The sequence below is a fragment of the Cottoperca gobio genome, chromosome 14 (assembly GCF_900634415.1).
Source record: "Cottoperca gobio chromosome 14, fCotGob3.1, whole genome shotgun sequence".
Taxonomy (NCBI): Eukaryota; Metazoa; Chordata; class Actinopteri; order Perciformes; family Bovichtidae; genus Cottoperca; species Cottoperca gobio.
Genome location: NC_041368.1, coordinates 6,397,941 through 6,423,503, shown reverse-complemented (window position 1 = coordinate 6,423,503; position 25,563 = coordinate 6,397,941). Strand labels below are relative to the sequence as shown.

At 39.9% G+C, this 25,563-nt stretch overlaps 3 protein-coding genes across 5 annotated transcripts; 1 reads left to right on the top strand and 2 right to left on the bottom strand.

Moving 5' to 3' along the window:
• Nucleotides 1-20: 20 nt before the first annotated feature.
• ggnbp2 (gametogenetin binding protein 2) lies at nucleotides 21-7,142 on the bottom strand. The gene is made up of 13 exons (XM_029448798.1): nucleotides 7,019-7,142; nucleotides 6,051-6,176; nucleotides 5,437-5,517; nucleotides 5,066-5,319; nucleotides 4,417-4,515; nucleotides 3,641-3,754; nucleotides 3,325-3,534; nucleotides 3,001-3,175; nucleotides 2,703-2,891; nucleotides 2,453-2,576; nucleotides 2,097-2,216; nucleotides 1,838-2,004; nucleotides 21-857 (listed from the first exon to the last, which is right to left on the bottom strand). Exons 2-13 carry the CDS (start codon nucleotides 6,141-6,143, stop codon nucleotides 654-656), a joined length of 1,830 nt encoding a protein of 609 aa, XP_029304658.1. The 5' UTR covers nucleotides 6,144-6,176; nucleotides 7,019-7,142; the 3' UTR covers nucleotides 21-653.
• Nucleotides 7,143-7,439: 297 nt separating this feature from the next.
• On the bottom strand, nucleotides 7,440-9,839 carry pigw (phosphatidylinositol glycan anchor biosynthesis, class W). Its single transcript, XM_029448267.1, has 2 exons — nucleotides 9,695-9,839; nucleotides 7,440-9,290 (listed from the first exon to the last, which is right to left on the bottom strand). The coding sequence occupies exon 2, from the start codon at nucleotides 9,285-9,287 to the stop codon at nucleotides 7,803-7,805; it is 1,485 nt and encodes a 494-aa protein (XP_029304127.1). The 5' UTR covers nucleotides 9,288-9,290; nucleotides 9,695-9,839; the 3' UTR covers nucleotides 7,440-7,802.
• Nucleotides 9,840-10,262: 423 nt separating this feature from the next.
• On the top strand, nucleotides 10,263-25,506 carry myo19 (myosin XIX). Of its 3 annotated transcripts, none has more exons than XM_029448705.1 (24): nucleotides 10,263-10,502; nucleotides 12,156-12,303; nucleotides 13,270-13,418; nucleotides 13,684-13,797; nucleotides 14,403-14,535; nucleotides 15,385-15,454; nucleotides 15,557-15,659; nucleotides 15,740-15,836; nucleotides 15,936-16,012; nucleotides 16,361-16,451; nucleotides 16,862-17,027; nucleotides 17,261-17,334; nucleotides 17,446-17,567; nucleotides 17,771-17,884; nucleotides 18,134-18,310; nucleotides 18,388-18,525; nucleotides 18,640-18,747; nucleotides 18,858-18,928; nucleotides 19,508-19,587; nucleotides 21,847-22,004; nucleotides 22,230-22,359; nucleotides 22,667-22,752; nucleotides 23,682-24,005; nucleotides 24,092-25,506. In XM_029448705.1, the coding sequence occupies exons 1-24, from the start codon at nucleotides 10,443-10,445 to the stop codon at nucleotides 24,203-24,205; spliced, it is 2,904 nt and encodes a 967-aa protein (XP_029304565.1). In that variant the 5' UTR covers nucleotides 10,263-10,442; the 3' UTR covers nucleotides 24,206-25,506. The 3 variants fall into 3 exon arrangements, with proteins under 3 accessions (XP_029304565.1, XP_029304566.1, XP_029304564.1); XM_029448706.1 differs by having other exon boundaries at nucleotides 13,681-13,797; nucleotides 21,850-22,004; XM_029448704.1 differs by having other exon boundaries at nucleotides 13,681-13,797.
• The last annotated feature ends 57 nt before the right edge of the window (nucleotides 25,507-25,563 follow it).

Here is a 25,563-nt window from a genome sequence, read left to right as displayed (position 1 = left end):
GGACCAAGTGGCACACAGAATTAGAACTTTAGTATTAATCTATCTTCTAAAATCAGAATATACAGGTCAAAAAACACAACAAATTTATAATGCATATTAATAAATATTCTTTATTTCGTCAATTTTGCACATTGCGCTCTTATCACACCCAAATCCTTATTACAAATGGATGTTTATTCTCTGTAAAATCTTTTATATTTAGAATTTCTGTACACATTTAATGGTACAACCTTTACCAATACACTAAAGTGTCACCAAAGAGAAACAAAACAGAAAAAAGAAATGTAAAAAGAAAACATAAACTAAGACTCCTAAAATGTATCCCTAATGTCATCGCTTGTAAAGCTTGATTAGTGATTCCACTGTGCTCTTACCCAATAACCCTACACAAGACCTACAACAAATAGCTAGGCTTGGTCAAAGAGAAAAATTACAGGTAAAAAGAGAGAAAGTGGCCAAGAAATTAAATGGAAAAGTGTGTTGGTGTACAAGTGCAAAATAGAGAGATGATCAACAGAAAGTAAGAATCACATTTACTTCAAAGAAGAAATGACTGAACAAGACATCAAATGTACTTCAGAATTTTATCTTTTCTAAAGTTGTTGCAGCAGTGGTCACAAGAGTTTTTCCCAGGGAAGATGCCATTAGTGCAGTTAGTTGACACTGGTGGTGGTAAACCACTTTCCACAGACTTGCTTGCTCAGCTCAGTGGCACGGCAGTAGTTGGTGAACTTCTCTTTCAGGAGCTGTCGGTACTGGTGGCGGTTATTGTAGAAGGACTGGTTTCTTTCCAAAAATGCTTGGATTTCATCCTGTGTCAGACAATTCTCTTCATCTGAAGCCACTTCTGACTCATCCTGTATTAAGAACACAAGCGGAGCGCAGGAGGTCACACAAGAGCCAGAATCAACCCAGTGTAATAATCAATTCTTATTAGGGAAAAGGAAAAATGTAGTTAAATAAAAAGGAACTCATGCTATTTCTTTAAAGAATAAACTAGATCTTTCATACAGCAGACATTTCCACTTATTTTACTTACCAGTTCAAGGGCCTTGCCAGTTAATAATGGCTCAGTAGCATGGCAGAGCTATCATTAATGTTATGAGTTGCAACTGTGCTTGTCCCACTGTAACAAGTCTAGAGCTACAACAATTGATTAGCAGATCGACAGAAAATAATTGGAAACTATTTTAATAATCTTTCATACAAAAATGTCAGAAAATGCAGTTTTCAGCCTCTCAAATATAGAGATTTCTTGATTATTTTGGCTTTATTTAAAAATAAACTGAATATCTTCGGGTTTTGGACTGACAAAGCCAGACAATTAAAAAGGTTACGGTTATGACCTTGGACTTTGATAAACTGGGATTGACATCTTTCACTATTTTCTGACATTTTATAGTCCAAACAATTAAAATCGAGAAAAGAAAAATCGACAGATTAATGGCTAATGAAAATAACGGTGAGTTGTAGCCCTAAACAAGACAAATCGTCTCCTGTGAGAAAGGTCTATTTCTGAGTATTTTAAACTACATTTCTCACTGACCAGAAGTTCCATGAGACTTGCGTTTGCCTCTGGAGGACTCTCATCAAGGCTGAGGTTATTTTGATACATTGCCCACGGTAACTGTAGTGCAATGCTGGCAATTGTATCGCCACATAAGGAGGAAAACATTTATTTGGTTCGACAAGTGTGCGATGTTGGTGGACCTGTTGTGTTCCCATCTGACATACAACCTTCCCCTTTTTGTCCCTGCGGAAATGTGCATACTTTAATTGATACACAGCGATAGATATTCTGCATAGAGCATGTGGATTGTACAGTCTGTTCTCTTACCTGATCGTTGCATAAACCCTTGCCCTTCCTTTTCTTCTTTTTACTCTTGCATTGAGTGTTTTCCACAGAGTGTGGCCAGCAGTCCACACAGCTGTCTAATCCCTCCTCCCCCTCCTCCTCCTCCTCCTCCTTGTCTTCAGCACAGTGATGGGCATTGGAGTCATCTCCTGCAGAAGATAAACAAAGACACTCTGTGAGAAAAAGAAGAAGACTCGAGACATTATAAGTCCTCAGCATCTTAAAGCTGCTTAAACCAGACCTGCATGGTTGCATATTCCCTCAGAGCAGGCAATATCAGAGCCTTCCCGCGATCCTGTCTCACTGCCCTCCATACTTGAGGAGTAGCCACAGTCACTAACATTGCTGTGGGGAGACAAATCTGGAGGAACACAAACAAAAAAAACATCTATAAATACAAGTTTAATGGCTCGTAGTGATGTCTGTTAAGGCTGTCACTTTTTTGTTTTAAAAAAAGTCAAACTTTTTTTCAAACGTGGGAAATAAAATAAATGGGGGGGGGGGGGCGCTTACAGTATAAGGGTTGAGTTCCAATTAATTTTAACAAATTACGTGTTAGTTCGAAGGACCGCCATGTCAGCCTGTGTGCATTCTTACCCTGTTTGGTGTTGTCTGGGCAGCTACAGGAAGTGCTTCCATTGGCGGCACTCTGATCACATCCGGCCTCCTCATCGTGGCTACCGCAGACCTTGCAATCGCCCTCCACAGACTCAAGTGAACCCTGCAACACCATGTGGGACAGACTTAAATAAATACAGGCAAACAATGTGTAGCTGCAGATGAACGCAGACATCTTGTGCAAGGAGAGCTTCATGTCCCAGAACCCTCACTGTTGGTGGAGGTTTACCTCATCCAGAGTCTTCTCCTTGTCCTCTCCCTCCTGTTCTGTTACGTCAAAGCCACACTTGTTTTTGCGACGATTTTTTCGCTTTTGCCTCTTTTTCTCCTGCTTCAGCTCTTTGGCCCTCTCCTCCTCGGACAGCTCCTCGACAAACTGCTCTAACCGACTGATCCCCTGCATTTTCTCCACGGCCAACTAGGGGCATGGTAACAAAGCCATCATCACACAGCCATAATGCATTTACCATCTGATAAGATCAGTCTGAAATGATACCTTACACACAACTGGCTTAGAAGTTCTGTACCTCAAAACTTTTGCGTAGTGCATCAATTCCCAAATGGAACAATATCTGCCAGGTTTGCTCCTCTGCTCGTAGTTTCTGCCAGATCCTGTGCAGCCGCTCATACAGGTGAATACCGAGACAGGTTAGGACTTCTTCCTGTGCAATGTCAATAGTCTTGGCATGTCGCTCTCTGCGTCTTTAAAACAAAACAAAAACAATATCATCAACCGAATGTTTAAATGCAAGGTAAGGATCATGGCATGATAGAAAATGCCTCAAATGAAATTGACTTCATCAATGGTAAAAGTGAGTTCTGTAGTATTCACCGTTTAAACCTTTACTTACTCATAGCTTCCTGAGAACTCAGGCTCCGCCCGGCCAAGGAGGTGAGCGATGAAGTCGGTCTCACAGCACACATGGATGTGGCGTTCGTGGGGGCAACAGCATAGTCCCTCGTACAAGGCAGCGCAATATCCCTTTTCTTTACTGCAGTCCAACTCCCCCACCAGGATGTTGTATGCCCTCAGAACTTTGTTCTTACAGTCAGTGCAAAACCTGTGGACAAGAAATGACAACGCAGTTAAGTCAGTTTAAAAAGAAAACCTGACAGCATTTAAAAGAGGGGGAAAAAACATGTTGGAAATAAAGGTTGACACAGTACCTGTGTTTACGCAAGTATGTCTCCAGTGTCTCTAAGAGACAAGCACTATCAATGAGGACAACCTCATCCCTGCACTCCTGAGACATCAGCTCCCACACATCCATCCAGCTTCCCCTGTAAACAAACAGACAACTATTATAGCCATACCAACACATCTCTTAAACCTGCAACTACTGATTTCTATGGTAACTTTGGGATGATGGAACAAGCTGTATACACAACACTCACATGCCTATTAGGAAATTGTTAAACAATAACTCACAGTATTTAGAAATCCAGCAGATATGGAGCACTATTATCATCAGGGGTCCCATTTCTGACCAGCTGGCAGGTTTTAGATCAGGTTTTAGTCTCCACCAACTCTCACCAATATCTGGCTCATGCTCCGTCTAATTTTAAAGTTTGTCAAAGCGCTAACCAACTTTCAAACTAAGGCTTACGTTTGTGTATATAATCAACTATCCAGGGATAAAACGAATGAAAAACATCAAATGGTACACAGTGATAGTGACATCCTGGCTTGTGTCTACGCGACGGTGGACACAAACTGTCCAAAGGGAAAGAAGACGCTGCATATGTCGTCTTCCAGTGTAGCTCTTAACACCTGCCCTTCTTTGTGCTCCCTTCACTACAGTTCCCCTTCCCAACTTAAAAACACACTGATCAGCCTGTTAGGAAGAAATAGTATTCCACTTCTAAAATGCAGTCTCTTAACGGTAACATCCTTAATGTCGTTTATAGAAAGAAAAAAGACAAAAGATGGTCATATTACTCACCCCAGAGGTTTAGGTTTGTGTGTGTCTAGAGAGTGCAACTGGCAGCGTTTGTTCTTTTTACTTTTTGGAATCGCATCAATCATGTCATTCAACTTTGACCTGCAAAAAAAAAAAAAAGAAACTTTATAATATCCCAGTAGTTAGCAATGACATGGGGAAGTGCAAATTCAATGAAAATGAGCTATACAACCAAGATTTCACTGCAGGGCTGAAACCGGTATAAGGCAACGTATATAAGGCTCTGTGCATTTTGTGCAGGAAGCGTTTCAAACTCTGAAGTATATAAGTATATACATTTGAAGTATATCATCTAACTATTTCACTGGACAAAAAAACCCATTTGGGCAAAATTGTCCCCAACCCTAAATAAGGGTTTTTTTCTTTCAATTTTGGTTATTTTAAAGTTGGTCTTAAACTTAATTGTGGCATTAGGAAAGTCTTAACTCAAATGTGCCTTTAGATGTAGGAACCCTGTACTAGAGAGCAGTATTTCAGCATGGTATAGCAGTACATAGTTTTATAACAAAACCAAAAAGCATTTCGTTTTGACGTCACATATTGCAATTTATTTTGGCTGTACTCTTTTTTGCGACATGGTATGATTGATTTAGCAGTGAAAAGGAAAGAAACACACTTCTTTGTATCTTACCCGTGGACATAGAAGAGGGTGTAGAGCTTCTTAACATCTGCTAAACAGGCTTTGGTGACAGAGAGCATGCCCTTGGGTTTTACTGTTAGGGGCTCCAGGGCTGGGTTCCCCGATTCCACTAAATGTGAGAAGAGGTGCTCCACACTTCGTCGGCAGCCCACGCATGGCACCAGCTGCGCTAATGCACTGTACACCTCTCTGGAAGTCACCATCAGGGCAATATTCAAGTCCTGCTGCTTCAACTTGGAGTGATACTAAAAGCCAAAGAATCATACATCTGTTACCACTTTGTTGACAAGTCATATGAAGACAAAATACACACTAAGCAGCTCCTGTATACAAAAAAAATTAAAACTACCTCACCAACTTACCTCAGAAAATTGTTTCCAATGAGACGTGTTTATTTCTTGGCTGTCAACATCCATGACACTGTCAGAAAATTCCATCACCATCTGACAAGAGATACCATACAACTGTTAATTTACATTATTTATAGAAATCCTCAGAGATCTATTTCAGCCATGCTGACAATTGTCACAAGGCAATATTCTTGGTTGTTAAAGTTTATACTATATGGCAGAAAAATGATTCACACTGATGACTGGCACATGTTCATTAGTTTCTTAAAAGATACACGATAAACAGATACATCCAACTCAGAATTATTACCATTCTAAATAAACAGTGTTTACAATGACATTTGAAGTGTACATTGAGGTGTACAAATGTAATATTTCATGAAATAATAAAGAAACGTGGTTTTAATTTGCTATTATTAATATTGTATCTACAGTTATTTAAAGGATTGTGAAACAAGGTTAGTGAAATGTTTGTCCCTGGCCTTTACTTCTGGACATGAAATCGAGAGCTGATAGAGTGCGAACACCTGACCTAAAGAAGCTTATGGTTCAGTTAGCCACTTGACACCTGTAATCTTATATGTAATATTATCTTTGTGATCACAAATATGGGCGAGTTTACTAACCGTGAGTGAATCATCAATATACAGGGGAATTTGTCTGGCGAGAAATGGGTAGTCCTCTTCCCCTTCCCTGCAAACTGCTACCAGACGTGCCATGACTTCTTCCAGTTTGGCTGTGGTGCAGATCACCTGCAGGTGACAAGAGACCGACTGATCACATATAAAATCACATATAACTTCAGCACAGGCTACACCAAGCTAATGCTAATCTATCGCAGGTCATTGCTGGCTAACTGCAACATCCTTATAAGCTAATTTACAGACCAACAGGCAATAAAACACGGTACAAAATACAAAATACAACAATTTCCTGACGTTGATAGTATCTGATTTACCGTTACTAACACTGTCGAAGTACGCACAGATTTGGCTTGACCCAGATTAGTTAGTTAGCAAAACCACCTGAGAAACGACAGCTTGGATGGATAAAGGTGAATGACGTTTTTGTTTGTAAAATGGGGTTGTAGCTCTATTGGCTAAAATGATTTAAATAATGACGATAAGTTTGAACACGCTAACACCTAGCTATATACTGGGCAGGATGAAGCGAACGTATGTTAACTGACGGCTAGCCAGTTAGCCTGCTAGCTACTTGTATTTGCCAGTACGATTTTAGAAACTAAGGAAGCCGGTCAGCGTATTCTATGCACAATATTTTCATGTGATTCATTTATACTGGAGGTAATAATACCTTAACCAATAATACATATATTGCAGTATTGATATATTTTGTCTACGCCCTATCGATGCCAGCAAACTTCGCTAACTCACTAGTTAGCATCGCTGTCCTACAAAGCTAACGTTAGCGAGCTTGAATACGGCTAATATAAAGTTGAACTGGATAACTGGCTACTTAGCAACTGTCACTTTCATCAGTTTATCGTACAAACGTTTAAAAATGTTGACTATAATATGTCACCGTGGCAAAATAAAGGGAGATCTGACTAAGACCAATTATTGTGTTTACTTACGCGCTTCTGAAAGTTCTCGTTAAAAATAATAAACAAGTGCGACAGTGAGTGAGGCTGCTACGGTGGCGAAATCTTCATTACTGATTTGACCTTTGCCCTCTGCACGTCGTAACTGACGTCGTAATGCGTGTGGCCTCCAGGCGGCGCGTTATTTATATAGAGTGAGAAAGACAAAATGTACATATTTCGACGTATTGGCTTGTTCCTTTGTATTCATGATATTGCTATATTAGATTTGAACCCCAGGGCCTTATTTTTTGGAGTAATGAAATAAATAACCAGGGAAGTAAGACACAAGAAATAATAATATTATTATTTGTTTACCTTTCATACATATAACACGATTTATGGCTGTTCAATTGCTGCATCATTTTAAATGCCATTTTACCTTTTATGAAAAGTTCAGATGCTTGTCTTAAAATTCTACTAACTAAACTGATATGTTTTGTAATAGGCCAATCACAAATAAGCAGAATGCATGATTTAGCAGCAATTACTCATCTGTTTTAAACATAGAGAAAGACAAATAATTTAAAAACACTCGTGTTTGGTTTCATATTATATTGTAAAACTTATTTGGAGAAAGCATTTTATTAAGACATGCATTTATTTGCTTACACAAACATATGTACAATAGTATGTTCAACATTACAGATAATATATTCTTATAACATTTCATCTTCCCAGTGTTTTTTCTAATTGTCCTGAATTTCAATGTCACACCAGCCCCATAAAAAAAACTTCAAAAATACACACAAAAGAACATTGTTTAAGGAATACAATTTTACCAGAATTTTAGTGTAATTCCCCAGAAATGTAAAACATTTATTACAAAGCAATTCACGAACATGTACGACAGCAAAACGCACACTGAAAATGTGCTGCTGCAACCGAGTGTGTCCACTATTGAGTTGGTCAATCCTGTCATGACATTTGCAAGCAAGAAAAATAACAACTGATTCCTGCTGACGGCTTGAACAAGACAGTGTCTTTCTATCTCACCCGTCTTTTTGTCAGAGTCTGATTGTTTTTTATACAAATTCCACGATGAGGGCACTAAGTGACAGCCTGATGTTCTTTTGGAAAACAGTAAAACCATATCAGCTGTACCAAGACAGAACATAAAGAACAAAGACTGAGCAACACTCCAGAGGAAAAAAGGTAAATTAGCTAAGCGACGAGAGACTGGCTCCACAAGTGTCTGACATGCGTACAGAGCAGTGTACAGGACAACACTTCCCAAGAGGAGGTTAAAAAGGGTTTGGAGCCATTGTCTAACGTTGGATCTGGGTTGCATCACATAGAGTCCAACCTGAACTCCTGCCATGTAGATAGCTACATAGCCCACTACAGAGAATATGCCCTCCTTGTTAGCATGTAGATAGTCCTTTTCTCTGTCATTGTTGTGGATAATGAAAGCCTTCAGCCCTGATGTCTCCAGAGTAAACTGATAAAATCCACTGATCAGAAGAGCAATGAGCCATGATTTATTGGCTGGTAAAACAGCCAAAAGCACAGAAGCCACAACTCTGACAATAGCTAGTGTGAAGAAAAAGTTCCAGTGGACGCCATATTCAGTCACATGCTCTTGGTAGCCAGACATTTTGAGGCTCAATAGTCTTCCCATGCCGAGAACAACCAGGGGCCACACAGACAGGAGCTGCTTAGCGATGTGATTCATCTTGGATCCCGAGATGTTCTTCCCCCGTGCCTCTGGACAGACGAGGGCATTTGCAAAGACATATGCTCCAACACCAAAGTCCATAACCCCTGTCCCATAGGTTTCAGCTTTAGCATATCGCCTTGGGAAGACACTGAAGTCTACGGCAAGTATGCTTATGGCTGTTTTCACATTCACAAACACTCGAAAGATGGTCACAAAGGGAATTTGGTTGAATTTAACGTGACTCTGAAGGAAGGTGCTGACTGTGTTCTGTGGGGGCCGAGCAGAACGATAACTGACACGGTAGATGTAGCAAAGCACACATGCCGAAACAAAGGTTAGGCTTAAGATGACCTGGTGAAGAACGCTGCTCAGCACGGTGCACGACAGGACGAGGGGAAGGATAAGCAGACAGAAATCTAGAAGCAGGTGAGAAATCAGTGGAAGTGGCAGCGGAAGAGTCTTTTTGGCCTGATAGTAAAGGGTCAAAATCAGTCCTCTGTTGATGAGACATAGAGGTGTGAGAAAAGAGCCCAGTGCCACCTCCTGCAGACTGGTCCCATTGAGGTTACTGATAAACGCTTCCTTCAGGTCCCTCTGAGACATGGCCTGCAAACATTCAAATTCATTATTTACTAAAATCAGAGAAACACGACTTTATTTAGACACAAATAAAGATGAACAGGTTCAATAGACACTGGGGAATTTAACAATATTTATGACACTATGAAAGCACCCAGTTTGAATTTAGAGGCCTTTGGTAGGCTACTCTTTCTGATTTAAACGTATAAAAGTGACAATTAATTGTACTGATTTTCAGCTAAAGCAGTCTGTGTTTGTTGGCTAACCTATATAAAATATCATAGTAAAAATAATGAGGTTTCACTTGGAATGTCACTAGCATCCACCACGAGTCATTATTAAGTCCTCACTGAGTGCTCTAATGATCTATAGTCTACTACGATGTTTAATACGTTACCAGGGTACTTCTCTTTCTAGTGATCAGTACTTACCACGGATTTGTCTGTTAGGCGTCGGAAATATAGCTTCACAAAATACCTGTCTCACAGCATACCTATCTGCAGTTGCTTTAAGTCCCGAACCTAACCCACCAGGATGCCTGCAGTACAGTAACAAACGGAGAGCTCCTGTGCTTCCGTATTCTGACCCATGACGCATTCAAGAGAACTCGGATTTCTGGGAACTTCCAACATAACCAGGACTTGAGTTTCTATCATAAACATATTCTGAAAAATACTAGGTTTATTAGACTAACCTTAGTATAAATATATCACTCAAAGAGCTATGGTTTAGTATATACTTCAGTTCAGGGAACTGATACACGCATAATGGAGTCTCTACTTTTAGATACTCAAAATAAAAAATTGAAATTGAAAAACATAACATTTTAAGTTTACTTAAATGGCATTAAAAAAGGTATGTCATAAAGATTCCAAAGTAAGAGTTATTTCAGGGGGAAACCGTGTAATTCTTAGCCTCGGGTTGACAGCTGGGCCCCTGAAGCATCATCGGGAGGGCGGGAACACGTGTGTAGTTTAGGAGTTAGGGAGGCAGTCGGAAAGGCAGCAGACACGGGAAGTTGTCCCTGAGGAATTTCTAACTGTAATGGAAAATATTGAGGTTCACGACTGCAGTGTACAATAACCACAACTCGGCTTAATTAGAATATAGGCGTAGTTTCTTTTAAGGTATTCGGCTGACCTTTAAGACCGACACGAAGGTACCGGTACCGTGAAATCAATGACTTCTGCGGACAACCGACGTGACGTTAGAGCAGGACACAGAAATGGAGGGGGAACGGTAAGTTAAGACACGGGGAAGACTCGACCACAATTTCTCAAATGGTGGTTTTGAGGTTTTATTTTCATTTTATTAATGTAAAAGTTAATGATAAGTTAACTTGATACCTTGACCTGGAGTAGCTTACCTTTATCAATGTGTAACGGTTCTCATTTTTGATTGGTTTGTTCGTATTCAAAGGCTTTGTAAAATGCTCTATGAAGCTATGACAGAATAACTGTAATCTAACGTTTAATGCGCCACATGAAAATAGTCCCTACAATGCGTGGAGTTCATGTCGCCAAATGTAATGTTTTAATTTAGCAACGTGTTTCTACCTTGCTTGGAAGTTAACATTAACACACACACGCACACACGCACGCACACACACACACACACACACACACACACACACACACACACACACACTGAGGAACGTGAGTGAAGTCAAATAGCTGCGGGCCACTTTTGAATGTACTCGAAGTAGAAGTTTTAACCAATAAATGGCACCATACATGTCTAACACACGTTGCTATAACGTGTTGTTGCTCAAAATATTGAGACATTTTCTACAATTTCAGGGAGTAGTAGTGACAGTCGCCTATATAAAACAACATTTACTAAATTGACAGATTTTTGACTGGAGTTTGGTATGAGAATAGCAGAACAGGACGAATGTTACTAAAACATCGCTCACAAAACTTAAGAAATCACTGTTTACGTGTTGTTCATCATACACCCATTTAGGATTTTGTTTGTTAATAGCCTATGTATACTTCAGCCACTTATTTTATTATAACATACTGCTATAACATGATACTTGTAATTAGTGTTAAATATACATTATGTGTTAGATTGAATGCACTGTGTACTTAAGTATTACATTCATGACATTAAGATGATTATAGTTAAGCACGTTTTAAAATGACCTACAGAATGATGGGATGTAGGCTAACTGTTATTGGATTAAATCTGTCAGCACAAAGCACCTGTTGACTGTTGTCAAGTGGGTTGCAGGTCCAGGCCATGTGATCTTGACAGGATAAAGCAGACTTCCATTTGTCAACCTGAAGTGATTGTGACTGAATGAATTACGCATGACGCATTGACCAAATTGGTTCTGAACAGATGTATGTTAGCAATTGCCCATGTAAGTCTATGGGCTATTACAATAGCCCATAGGCTTACATTATTATTATTATTATTATTATTATTATTATTATTATTATTATTATTATTATTATTATTATTACATTATTAACACTATGGTTTACTTTAAAAGACTACAGTCTTTTAAAGTAAACCATAGTGTTAATGAAAATAGCATGTGATTTAAGAATTAGTAGTTGATTTACATTTGTAATCTGTATGATGTTTGACAGCTCTCTCAAAACCCAGAATAAAAACTTAAACCCTTAATTGCATAGAGATGGAATTTTTAAGTTCTTCATAACTCAGGAAGATTTGACAGATTGTATGGACCCTCAGAATGTTGACCTTTTTTAAAGCACAAAATAAGATTTATTTTTGTTGTACTTTTATGAGTATAGAGCTCGGAAATGTATCCTTATTTTGACAATACTACATTTGTTATCAGACTTGACGTTGGCATGACTTACAAGGTGTCAGTTCCTATTTTAAACACAAATATTCCGTTTGGCCTCATTCACATAGGTGAAAGGATTAATCCGGAAAGTCTATTCTCCTCACCCGTCCCTAAATGATTCACTGGAGGGAGATATTCAGGCCTTCCTCATTGATGAAGACCAACTCCACACTTATGACGACCTCACCAAAGTCAACCCAGTGACCCCGACAACAGGTAACAAATAGGGCTGTAATGTCTCTTGGGCCTTGACTCTCTAAATCACTTTATAAACATGATGCATCATGGGGCTTGCTGTTTCAACTAAGTGACATTTAAGTCTTTTCACATAGTATACATTTGGGGTTAGTTAGTTGATTAACAAGGAACACTTTCCACTTTGATTTCAAGATGCATGCCATCAAATAGTGAGTACTGAGTGTTTGATATGTTGCATCAACTTTGTCTTTATTTACAAAAACACAGCCAGTGTGACCCAATGTTTTCCAGCTCATGTCACCTTGGATTGCAGCATTTGCTGCGTATTGTTTAACCATGTCAAGATAAAATCTGCAGACATGATTAAAAAAAATGCATTAATGACTGCTGTGCACAATGTACACAATGAGAGAAAACAAGTTTCACACGAGTGAACTAAGGGCATGATTTACTTTGCTGGCAGGCACACGCATTCCCAAAACGTATTGTACTCCTTATACATTTAAAATACAGTAGGTCCACAGGTAAATATGAAGAATAATATCTTAAAGTGTATGTGCAACATTTCTTTTCATAATCAGTCATTTTCACTCTTCGTTTTTGTCTCGACACAAAAATGCAGTGTGATTGGGAATAAGAAAAGATCAGTGTTTGTCATTATACTCTGTGACGAGTGTAGGTTATATTTCAATGTGGTGTTAATTTCAGCCCAAGGGAGAGAAAACATAACAGTACAGCTTAATAACAGCAGAGGTCATTTATGTAGGATATTTTCTTTCAAAGCTCTTGGACTGATTATGCTGCATCTGTTACCGGATTTATATAGTAAATATACTTTATTATAGATAAACATATCTTTGCCATTTTAATGCTACTGTCTTCTCTAGTGTTCTCTTCTCCCTGTTTGTTATCATTGGTAAAATATTGGCTTTTCTGTTTTTTTCCTGTTAATGTCTAACAATGTCATTTATTTTCCTCCGGTAGTGCTGAAATGCCTGCAGGCCAGGTACAGTGTGAATGTGTTTTACACCCATGCTGGCTGCACCTTGGTGGCTCTAAACCCCTTCCAGCCAATCCCAGACCTCTACTCTCTGGATGTAATGAAGGAGTATCACTGTGCTTCTCAGCCCCAGGTATTTAAAAAGTCACAGCTGTCTCTCACTGCATTTCAGCTAACTTGTGTATATTTCTCTATAGGACTTTTAGCTGCGACCAGCAGCTCTATAGCTTGCTCTGTCAGTCGGTCTACAAAAATGTGCCCACCTTTTGGCAGCCATAGTGTGTGTGTGTGTGTGTGTGTGTGTGTGTGTGTGTGTGTGTGTGTGTGTGTGTGTGTGTGTGTGTGTGTGTGCAAGTAACCAGCATCTGTATTAAGTCTGATTTGTTTTTGGCTAGCAGGAGTTCAAACCACATATCTTTATTGTGGCGGAAGAAGCCTACAGGAATGTTCAGGGCCAGCTGGAGCCAGTGAACCAATCCTTGGTGGTCAGCGGTGAGAGCGGTGCAGGAAAGGTAAACTGAGACATAGAGTGTTAATCCTAAAGAGTAAACGTAACCTACTACATCGGGGGTTCAAACCATCAGTGGCTTTTTTACTTGCCACAGATTGGGGAATTGTTAGTACTAGATCGTAAGGGCAGTTTGAATGTGTATCTGTTGGTACTGAAATACAAAAGCATCATTTTCAAAACAGTTAATTTGTTGTTCTGAATGTACAAAAAACTTCTTGTGATGTGACAGTTTACATTTTTTACAGAAATCATGTAACATCTGTTGGCAATTTGTCATAATCTTTCTCATTTCACAGACTTCTTATTAGTTTGGTAATTGGGGAAATCTATAAGGAAGATAGTTGTCAAGAACAGCGACGGTATCCTTCAGTTTCAGTTGACAACAAATTGTCAACAACAAAAGATGGCATGGTTGGCTCTGGGAACTTGTGAAGGGCATTTTTTGCTATTTTATGGCTAAACTATTAATCATAAAACTATCCAACTGATTAATTGATGAGGAGAATAATCGCTAGTCCAAAACCTAAACCGAGGTGATGGCTGCACATTGGGTCACAGTATTAGTAGACACAGTCTTTAGTGGATCTGTGATTTGTTTCTTTATAGACATGGACGTCTCGTTGCCTGATGAAATACTACGCTACTGTGGCGGCCGCCTCCTCAGTGCTGAAGAGTCAGGACACAGTGGAGCGGATAGAGAGGAGGGTGCTGGATTCCAACCCCATCATGGAGGCTTTTGGTGAGATAACTGATCACTGGTGTCTCATTAAAGGGAGACTTCTGTGTTTTTCAACCTGGACCCTATTTACCCATGTTTTTGTGTCTAAGTGAATTATGGGCACAACCTTTTTTTAAAATATTTATCCAGTATTGAGCAGCTGCTATACGAGCTGCAAAGTAATCCTTTGGGCAATTGCCCACCGTCTATGTACGACCACTGAAAACGCTTGTTTCTGCCACTGACTGGCTCAGATTGTTATTATAAGTGTCCGACCACATTATGGAGAGGACCCTACAGAGAAATCAAAGGTTTTTCTTTACCTTATGCTTAACCCAGTCTGTTTGTTATTCTGTCATGTGACTTGTTACCGGAACACAACGGTGAAATCATGAGTGAGTACTGAAAGTGTAGCTTGGTGTTACCTAAAACATGTTCAATGTCGTGGCTGAATATTTAGCTGATTTTGACAATCGATGAGGCCAAACCTTCTCGCGTGATTTCACAGCGAGTCTTCGTTCGACACAATAACAAACAGCGAAAGATAAAGAATTAGATTTCCCCCCCCTCTAAAATATATGGTCCTTTCCATAATGTTGTCAGACACTTAACAATCTGAGCAGTCAGTGGCAAAAACCAGCACTTTTAGTGGACGTACAATGCGATGCAGAATTTCCCTAAGGATTACATTGCTTAACGGCTGTCGGCTGCAGCTCTCGCTCAACCCTGGACCAATTTCAAAAAATATTTCCCCCATTAGTTACATGGACACACAAAACATGGTAAAAAGTTACCAGGTTGAAAAATAGCTTTGATGTGAAAATAACCAGTGTGCACAGTCACTCAGTAAACACTTCACCCTCCACGTAGGCAATGCCTGTACGCTACGGAACAACAACAGCAGTCGCTTTGGAAAGTACATCCAGCTCCAGCTAGACAGGTACTTACAACTGACCCTGCTGCACTTTTAATCACGTGAGATAGCATCAGAACAAGTCGTTGGTCGGTTTAATCTGTTCAATATGTTATCTTTTACATGAAGGTATCAGCTGTTAGTGGGGGCGTCTGTGCAGACGTACCTGCTAGAGAAGACCAGAGTGGCTTGCCAACCAGCTAATGAGAGGAACTTCCACATCTTTTACCAGGTGAGATGCATGTGGCATTTAAGTTTGACATTAACGCATTCATATGTACCCGTCGATGCTGAGAGAATATGGTTTTTCAGATGATGAAAGGGGCCACAGATGAGCAGAGAAGAGAGTGGAAGATGCCACATGGCCAACGTTTTGTGTGGCTACCAAATTCTGAAAAAACAGTTGAAGGTTGGTCTTAATTTCTGTATTTAGGCATGTTTTTGTCTTTTTATTTGATAAACGTTTGTCATTCTAACAAGTAACTTCTCTTCATGTAATGTTTCATAGAGGATTCTTTTCATGAGACTCTCGATGCAATGGTTTGTCTGGCCATTAATGCAGAAAGGCAGAGGCAATTATTCAGGGTAAGTTTCTCCTCATTGGTAACACTTACATTTAACCCCCTCTATTTAGCATTTATAAAAACTATAAACATTAAACGAATAGTTTAAAACACATTGTAATGTAGTTGTAAGCAGATAAAAGGACATTTTAAAGTGTTGATCAACAAAGTATTTGACATCAATTATAACTTCTCTTATGAAGACATGTTTTATCAGTATTCTTATTAAATTATGTTTTACTATATTGTCACTCATTATCTGTTTATACACCAGCATCCAGTTATTCTTGTTTGTAAACATTTGTGTAATTATCTTTCTTTCCCTCTAAGCACAGGATTTAATTTCTCTGTTTGTTGTAATGCATTACAGATATTAGCAGGGATTCTGCAGTTGGGAAATGTGAATTTCTCCTCTTCAAACGATGACTCACAACCCTGTAACCTAGATGAACAGTCGCAAGGTATTGGATATGATTTCTTTGAGATATTTAATCAACTCTTATCACTCACTTTCTGTTATTGAGTGCTTAACATCTCCATTATCTAAACAGTTAAGGCTGTCATAAATACATAATGATGCTAAAGGGATTTATTTTGAAGGATACATACAGGTTGTAATTTCACGTGGCATGTTGCTGGATTGCAGAAAAACTTATTTTTTTCACCTGTGTCATCCAGGAAAACCTTTTTTCACATGTTCTTAAATCACAAACACAAGAGAGACATTTAGGTCAGACTTTGACAGACCAATGGATCACCAGATTTGTTCTTCTCACTTGCCTCTCAGGGCTTCCGTAGGTCCCTGAAAATATCTCAACAAACATGAAATACGTAGTTAACAGCCTGCCTCTCACTCCTGCCTGTGTTTTAGACTTCTTGCAGAGGGCTGCTGAGCTGCTGTGTGTCCCTGCAGATGAGCTTCACATGTGTTTAAAAGTGAGGATGCTGAAGGCGGGGAAGCAGAGCGTGTTAAAGCCCTGTTCCCAGGCAGAGTGCAGCATGAGGAGAGACTGCCTGGCCAAGGTCATCTACGCCCAGTAAGAATGAGGATTTGATCAGATAACACAGCAATGTGATAAAGGACCAGTCAAGCAGGCACTTGTTTTTGTCCTCAGTTGTCGTCAAACACTCCTTTCCACCAAACACTGAAATGTGTTACCATCACGCTCTCTTGTTTACAATAAACAGTGAGGAAGATGTGTCTGTTAATCACTCTTTAGATTTACAGGCTGTCTATGTTTTGAGTAAGAGTTTGTCTTTTTTTCAACAGATTATTTGAATGGCTGGTTACATTCATCAACAACAGCATATGTGCAGACAAATCTATATGGTGCAACTTCATAGGTAAAAGCGTTTTGTCTTTTACTTCATTATATATACATATGTATTTGTAAAAAAAAAAGTTCCTAGTTTCTTTTCATAAGCCCACACAGTCCTCTCCTCTGTGATCTCCAGGAGTTCTAGACGTGTACGGGTTTGAGCGTTTCCAGATCAATAACCTGGAGCAGCTGTGCATCAACTATGCCAATGAGAAGCTGCAGCAGCACTTTGTGGCTCATTATCTCAGAGCTCAGCAGGTACCTCTATCAGTTTTCTGTTTCCATGCAGTGATCGCAGGAGAGCCGTAGTTTCTCTGCTTATTGTGTTCAGACATTCAGGGCGCTTCTTCGGTCTCTATGAATTGTCTGTTGATCGTAAACAGAACAACTTGTTGTACCTTGTGTCATGTGAAAAATGTAATCTGTAATTGAATATTTATGTTTATCTCTGCTTCTCCCAGGAGGAATATGTGTCCGAGGGGTTGCGGTGGTCTTTTGTCAAATATCAAGATAACCAGAGCTGTCTGGATCTTCTAGAAGGAAGCCCCGTCAGTGTGTTTTCTCTTCTTAATGAGGTATGCTGTATCATTCATTTATTTATTTATTTTTTGTAATTTTTGTTTAATTATCCCATTTTTATTAATTTAAAAATAGCTTGCATAACCCGCAAACCTACCAGCTAACAACTGAAAACGTCCTACAGCACTTTTACCCTTTGTTTCCATGAATGCATTTTCTTGGTTAATCCCTACATTTATTTATCATTAAATATAAGTATCGGTAGAAATTGGAGGTTGACAACATTTTGCATACCTGTGCTATAGGAGAGTCGTCTTAACCGAGCCTCAGACGCAAAGACACTGAGGGTTCGTTTGGAGAAGGAGCTCCATGACAATGCCAACATCAGCTGGGACAAGTTCAGCAAGGAGCCACATTTCACCGTGGCACATTACGCTGGCAAGGTCAACTACCAGATACAGGGGATGGTGGAGAAAAACAAGGTGTGTAAGAATAATTATTTTTATGAAGTTGATCACAGATCACATCCACTCATCTCCTACTGGATTGTGTGTCTTAGGATCCAGTGCCTCCAGAGGTCGTCAACCTGCTTCAGAAGTCTGACAACTCTCTGCTTCACCAGATCTTCTCTGACAAGGAAACTGAGAGCCAAACTAGCAAGGGGCTCAGTAAAGTCACTGTGGTGTCCAAGTTCAAGGTGGGAGCCAAGTATAGCCTTTATCACCAGGGTTATATTAGCTTGTTGAGGCCTGTAGAGTTCCTCCTGGGAGGGTTTGGTCATGGCACTGAAGATGTTTATGTGCGATTGTAGAACTCCCTGGAGAGCCTGATGAGGATCCTCCACACCACAACTCCTCACTACACTCGCTGCATCAAACCCAACCCGGACTGCAAGCCCCTGACCTTCAAAAAGGAGGAGGTAGATGTTGTCCTTTTTACAGCAGTGCCACCACGAGAATAATGAGAGGCAATGCTTTCTACTTTCATAAAAGAAAAATGTTCTAATTGATATGTTCTGTCTGCTGTCAGGTCATCATGCAGTTGGAGGCCTGTGGGATTGTGGAGACTATTCATATTAGTGCTGCTGGCTTTCCAATAAGGTGACATTTGTTACTTTGTTAACTCTTAATCTTAAAGTGACAGTTCACCCCAAGATGAACCCACCTGTAGTACTATCTATTAATCTAGATTGTTTTGGTGTAGCCGAGTGTTGGAGATATCAACCATACTAACCCTCCAACTAGTGAGCCCGAGCCTCTTGTCCAGGAGTAGATTCATACTCCCTCCTGCCCGGTGATACAGTTGGCCAGTGTAGTTTAGTAGCAGGAAAATAGCTACATAGAAACTGCTCACAACGAGGTCTGTGGATTATCTTGAGTAACCAGGTCATGATTTCTGGAAACAGACATTGCTGGGTTTTTTTTCTTCAAATGTATTCTTTTGCCGCTTTAAGCAACTCAAGCCGAGTGCATCTAGTTCCCTTATATTAGAGAGAAGGCCGACATCTCTACAGCAGATATCTCCAACGCTCGGCAACTCACCAAAGCAATCTAGATTGATAAATAGCTCTACAGGTAAAAGACAAAATATGTATTTTTGATTTTGTAGTGAACCGCCTCTATCAATGTATTGCTTTGTTTCGCTTGGATTTTGGTTGACTTGTCATTTCTGTTGTGCAGAATTCCTTTCAAAGGCTTCATGCACCGGTATGGTCTGATTGCAAAATATTCTAATTTCAAGTCGGGGAGACATTGTGTTGGTAAGTACAGTTTGTTGCTGGATCAATTTTGACATGTTTGCTTTGGACAAAGAGTGATTTTATTTCCTCTCTTTAGGTCAGCTGATTTATTCTCCTTTTCCTTCATTAGACCTCTTAATAAATGAGATCCTCAGTTCTCTACTCTCCTGGGGACTTTCCCATTTGGTGTATAAAAACAGGACCTTCTAACAATTTGCAACATCTTATGAACTTTCCAGGTAAATGCATGCACCTCTGACTATCAGAGCTTGCTTTGCATGTTGTTTCATGTTTCTTTACAGTCAGTGCTTTGACTTATATTCATCTTAACACACTGTTCAGCTGCTTTTTGCTGTATGGGTGGCAATGTTGGTCTGTCTGTCAGCCTCTTTGTTCCCAACTGGAATATTTCAACAACTATTGGATGGATTAATATTACATTATGTACAGACATTCATGATCCACAGAGGATGTATTTGACTGACTTTGGTAATCCCCCTTCTTTTCCTCTACTGTCACCATGATGAACACTATTGGGTTTGCCATAAAATTTGATACACAATTCATGTTCCCCTCAGGATGAATATTAATGATCCCCTGACTTTTCCTCAAAATTGTAATTTTTCCAATAGTTGGAGTTATGACCTGCAAAAGTAATGACCTTTCCATCAGCCTCAACTGTACTTTGTGTTTAGTGCTAATTAGCAAATGTTAGCATGCTAACACACTAAACTAAGTTGATGAACATGGTTAGCATTATACCTTCTAAACATCAGCATGTTAACATTGTCATTAGCATTTAGCTCAAGTACAGCCCCATAGATCCACCAGTATGGCTGAAGACTTTTAAGTCTTGTTGTATGAATGATCAATGAACCTGCTCACTATAACATATATAATAATGGTGCCAAATATTATCAGCTTTGAAATATTCATATAATTTAGAGTAATCATGTCAGTATTGCTGTTGATTCTGAATTTCTCCGTGCTCTCACGCTTATCCAGTTTTTACCTCACTGACTGACACACTGTCAAACAAATACTGTGTGGTAAAAGTGAATCTCTAGACCAGTGGTTCCCAAAGTGGGGCAGAGCTATTGCAGGGGGGGGGGGGCGGCAAGGCAAGGCAAGGCAAGGCAAGGCAAGGCAAGGCAAGGCAAGGCAAGGCAAGGCAAGGCAAGGCAAGGCAAATGAATGAGGCATGCTTGAGCCTTGCTAGCATAACATGGACAAGTTTGTGACAGGGCTCCCAGCTAAACGCAAAGCAAGCAGAGGATGAATCTTCACCAGCTTCCCAAGCAAAAGTCAAGACAAGAAAATATGATGAGGCATAGCATATCATATTAGGTGGGTAACGAGGAGAGACCACAGTGTGTTGAGTGTCTGAAAATACTAGCTTGTGACAGTTTGAAACCGAACAAGTTAAGACGCCACTTGGAGACAACACATCCGGAGCACAAAGACAAACTCAGAAACTGTCGCGCACAGCAGAGTCACTTTACTGAAGCTGCATCTGTGCCTTCAAACGCTCAACTCACCTCATATAAAGTTGCTACAGAGTGGCAAAGTGTGAAAAGCTGCACACTATAGCCGAGGAATTAATACTTCCCTCTGCTATCGATATGGTTTCCACAATGATTGATGAAGCAACAGCCAGCAAGCTAAAGGCTATTCCTCTGTCAAATAATACTATGGCGAGGCGCATTAATGATGTAAAGGACAGAGAGGAGCAGCTTAATGACGAGTGACGAGACAGCCGCTGCTCTGCAGGTGGATAGAGCGACTGACAGTAACAAAGACTGTTTTCTGATGTCGTACGTCACATTCATTGATGGCGATGATTTGAGGGAGGATTTGATGTGGTGATTAAAGGTGTAAGCTTTGCAAAGAAAATGTTCAGGTTTTAGTGTTTTCTCTCGGGGAGCTGTTTAAGTTTTAAAAGCCAGAGAGGTCATTTTGAGAAAATATGTTGAAAGCAGAAATGCTGTTACATAGTTAGAGTTTTAATAATTCCACTGTAAAGGTGATTTGTCACTTTATTATTTATTTTATAAGTTGCAGTTTTATGAATTACAATGTTTAAAATAAATTCTGGTGGATTTGGAAGCTAAAGATGTGTACGTGTGTCGTAGCAGGAGCTTGAAAATATTCTTATCTACAAAAGGGGGGCCCTGCAGAAAAGGTTTGGGAACCACTGCTGTAGACAGTTAGTGCTGATCTGCCCTTACTTGAATTATGTCTCTAGTGCTTCACTCTAATTCCAATTCCTCTCTGTGTTAGAAGCTGACAGCGACAACCTTCTACGGCAAGATGTGGAGAAGCTCCTCAACCTTGTGTTACAGCACGAGGCGTTTGACCCCTTGCACAACCGTGACAGTGAAAAACACAATTCATGGGTGCACTGCGGAAGGACTAAAGTGTTTCTCACTCAGTCGATGGTCAGTCAGTTATATACACATCATTTAAAGTGTATGTATTGCTTGAAAAGGAAATGCCTGGGAAGTATTTTGCAATTGTCCTACATATTACCAAGAATTTATTTTTCAATCTGGTCATATTGTCCTTATTGGGTGTTTCAGTTACTTATTTATCCGGCCTGTAAAGCTAATATAGGCTCTGGTCTTTTTCGGAGTACTGATCAGCCGCTGGCTCTTGTCTCACAGCTAGATTTGCTGGAGGATCAGAGGAAGAAGATCCTGTCTCAGTGTGCCTTCTCCATTCAGTGCTGCTGGCTGCGGTACCAGCACCGCAGACGTCGCGCCCGCCAGCAGTCGGCTACTCTGATCCAAGCAGGTAAAGTCTTTAATGCCCTGGCCAGGAGTGGAATCTGTAGAGCTCTGTGGCCTCACTCCCAATGAGTCTGCTGGCTTTGACCTGACTGTCTGGCCAACAGGAACCAGCTGGCCGAGTCTGTACACAATGGTTGCGTGCTGACACTGTTTATCCCCCAGCTCATCTGATTAACTGTTAATATAAGATGTTCTTTTGATACTTCTTTCTGAACTGGAGAACATAAACATTTGTTCCCACAATGTCCAGATTAAACTTGTACGAATAAATGGCTTGGTCCGATGTTGAGTGTGTTTTATACCTCCTGCAGCGGTGCGGTCTTGGCTTGTCAGGATGCAGCTCCGGAGATGGAACAGAGCAGCTGCTGTCATCCAGAACACCTGGAGGAAGTGGAGGGTGAGCTTTGCAAAGAATACATTTAGCCTCTTATGTTTTCTTGCTGCTGCATTGACCTTTGAACTCACAATTCATGTTCCCCTCAGGATGAATTATAATAACTCTGGTGATCCACTGACCAAATACCTGCAAAACTAATGACATTGTTACATTACATTACATTATCATCATTATTATCATCATTATCACATTGTCATCATCTTTGTTTTAAGTCATAATCAGCGTGTTAGCAGAACGCGTATGACCAAAACCTAAAGTGTTTTTAAATTATAATTCTTCCAAGTTGCCTACATTTTTTTTCATCTGTGGCAAAACAGGTGGAAAAAAGCTTTGGCAGTTTATTTTTTATTTTTTTACAGTGCATGGAGAAATTAAAACTCTCCTGTAAGAAAACATTGATGATTTTAGTCCTATTAGAACATGGGGTAGTGGTGCACTTCAGCCTTTTGTGGTGGAGATGAATATTATGACAACAAACACTTGTGATCCTGACAGTCAACTTTTCTATCTCTTTAAACAGGGGGGGGGGGAAGTAGAAAATTGTCCTGGCAAAATAAAAAAATGCTACCGCTTTCAAAGATAATTAGGAATATTTAAGGAACTTAAAAGGTTATCAATAACAATATTCAGAACATTAATATAACAGCAAACAACTATTTTCTCTCAACTTTGTATTTAGCACCTTTTAAATATTATCCTGTCAAAACCTTTCTTTCTCACCTGTTCTCAAGTCATAAACAATTTAGATCAGACTTGTTTTTCTCACTTGCCTCTCAGAGCTTCGGTAGTCTGAGGACCACAAAGACTTCCAAAAGAAATAGCCTTTTGCGTGACTGGAACATTTACAATGTTTATTAATGTGCATTGGCCCTGTTAAATAAATAAACGTGGAATTATGGATAATTAAATTAGTTTTGTTTTTGTGGCAGGCTCTATTGAAAGCCTTGGCTGAGGCAGAACTGGATGATGCAAAGGACCTTTTGCAGGAGGACGTGCCAGCATTGAACCCTGTGATCAGGGAGCGCGGCTCGGTGCACCTCTCCACCATCCAGGAGCCCGTCACAGTGCGAGGGTGGCCCATGGGCCTGGCTCTGGCCTCAGCCCCGTCCATCACTATGTCTCTGACAGCCACAGGCTTCCAGAAGATGGTAGCTGTGATGGCCTCCCTCAACCTGCCCTCCAGAAAAGGGGACTATAAGGTGGAGCCCAACCAGTACTCTCAGGAGCTCGCCTCCATACGGGCTCAACCCAAGGTGAGAGCACAGCCACACAAGTTCTGTTAAATCTCACATTTTTATCATCTGGAGTATTTTTATGATTAAATGTATTTTCTACTCAGGGATCCGTAAAGCTGCACTATCAGCGATCTCCACTTCTCTACGCTGACAGGCAGCCAGACATGAAGAGTGACGTGACGGGGTTCAACGCGATCCTGCTCGAGAAAACTTTGTAAGAGTGCCTCCCTTGCAGAACACTAACGGCTAATTTCTTGCACAGATTAAGGACAATCTGGCACAGAGGGAACAAACCTGACATTATTTGCTATCATTTTGTTAAAATGTGTTTTAAAGGGATCATTTACACCTCCAACTTTTTTTAATAATGCCAAATGTGATCTCGCTCTGTGTTGTACACGGGTGCAAATACCTGCACCCTGGCATAGTAATATTTTGACCAGGAATTCAGGTAAAATAATGTAGTGTGCTGTGACCCTGACGTTCCTATTAAAAATCATCTTTAGTCTCTACTTCAAAATCTTAGACAGTAGACTGTCCAGAAACACTGACCTGCCAGATCTGAGATAGGACGTATAGAAAACAATGCAGGGGAGTGAGTTGAGTCTGTGTCCCTGTCTGGAGAACTGAAATGATATGGCACAACTTCAGCATCTTTAAAAACAGGACTGCAGGTTTTTGTCTCATCTGAAGAGGCAACTCTTCAGAACATCTCACTGTTGATCAAAGTATTGGGCCTTTGACGACTGCCTTTCTTCAAATCTATACTCAAATCAAAAATGGTCTGCGAGTATGTGTATTTATTTAAGGGTGATTATTTATGTTTGATTTTATAGATTTATTTTGGGTGAGGTGCAGATATGGTTGAACATCCAGCAGTTATATTTTGAGCGTGATTTATGCTGGGTGTAAAAACAAAAGTAATTAAGCAAGTATTGCACATGCAAAGCACATATTGCACATTAAAACCACACACCTGCTCACGTACAGCTGCAGGCGTACAAAAAGCAATAAACAAGCAGACGCATCACTTATGTGAAACAGGGAACGGATGAACCCAGGTTTATTCCAATTGCTGCTTTTTGTTCAATAAAGGATCTAATATGCACATTTTGTTTGTGTGGATTTTAATCCGCTGCACTACCAAAGTATTTTTACACTACTGTTTCATGTGGGAGAACAAGCATGTTGTTACTATAGCCATCAAGTTGAACTATATTCACAATATTTATATTCAAAATGTCTTTTTGTTTTAAGTAATGTTAAAATGTATTCATGTAGCTTAACACTGATGTTTATCAGCTTAGTTTTTTATCCAACACATACCATACAGACAGATCTGTTGATATTTTGCATATCAACTGAGCTTGGCTCCCTGAATAATTTCTTTAACTTTTTTTCCAGCTGTAGATTTACTGAAATGTATCATTGACTGTTTTTGTATTTAAAATCTGTACTGCGTTGCCTGTAGTAGCAAGGGATCAATGTACAACTTGAAATAAAAAATGTGATTTATGCATTTTCTTTTCACCTCAATGTGTTGACATGTGACCAGCCATTCCACAAGAAACTTTTT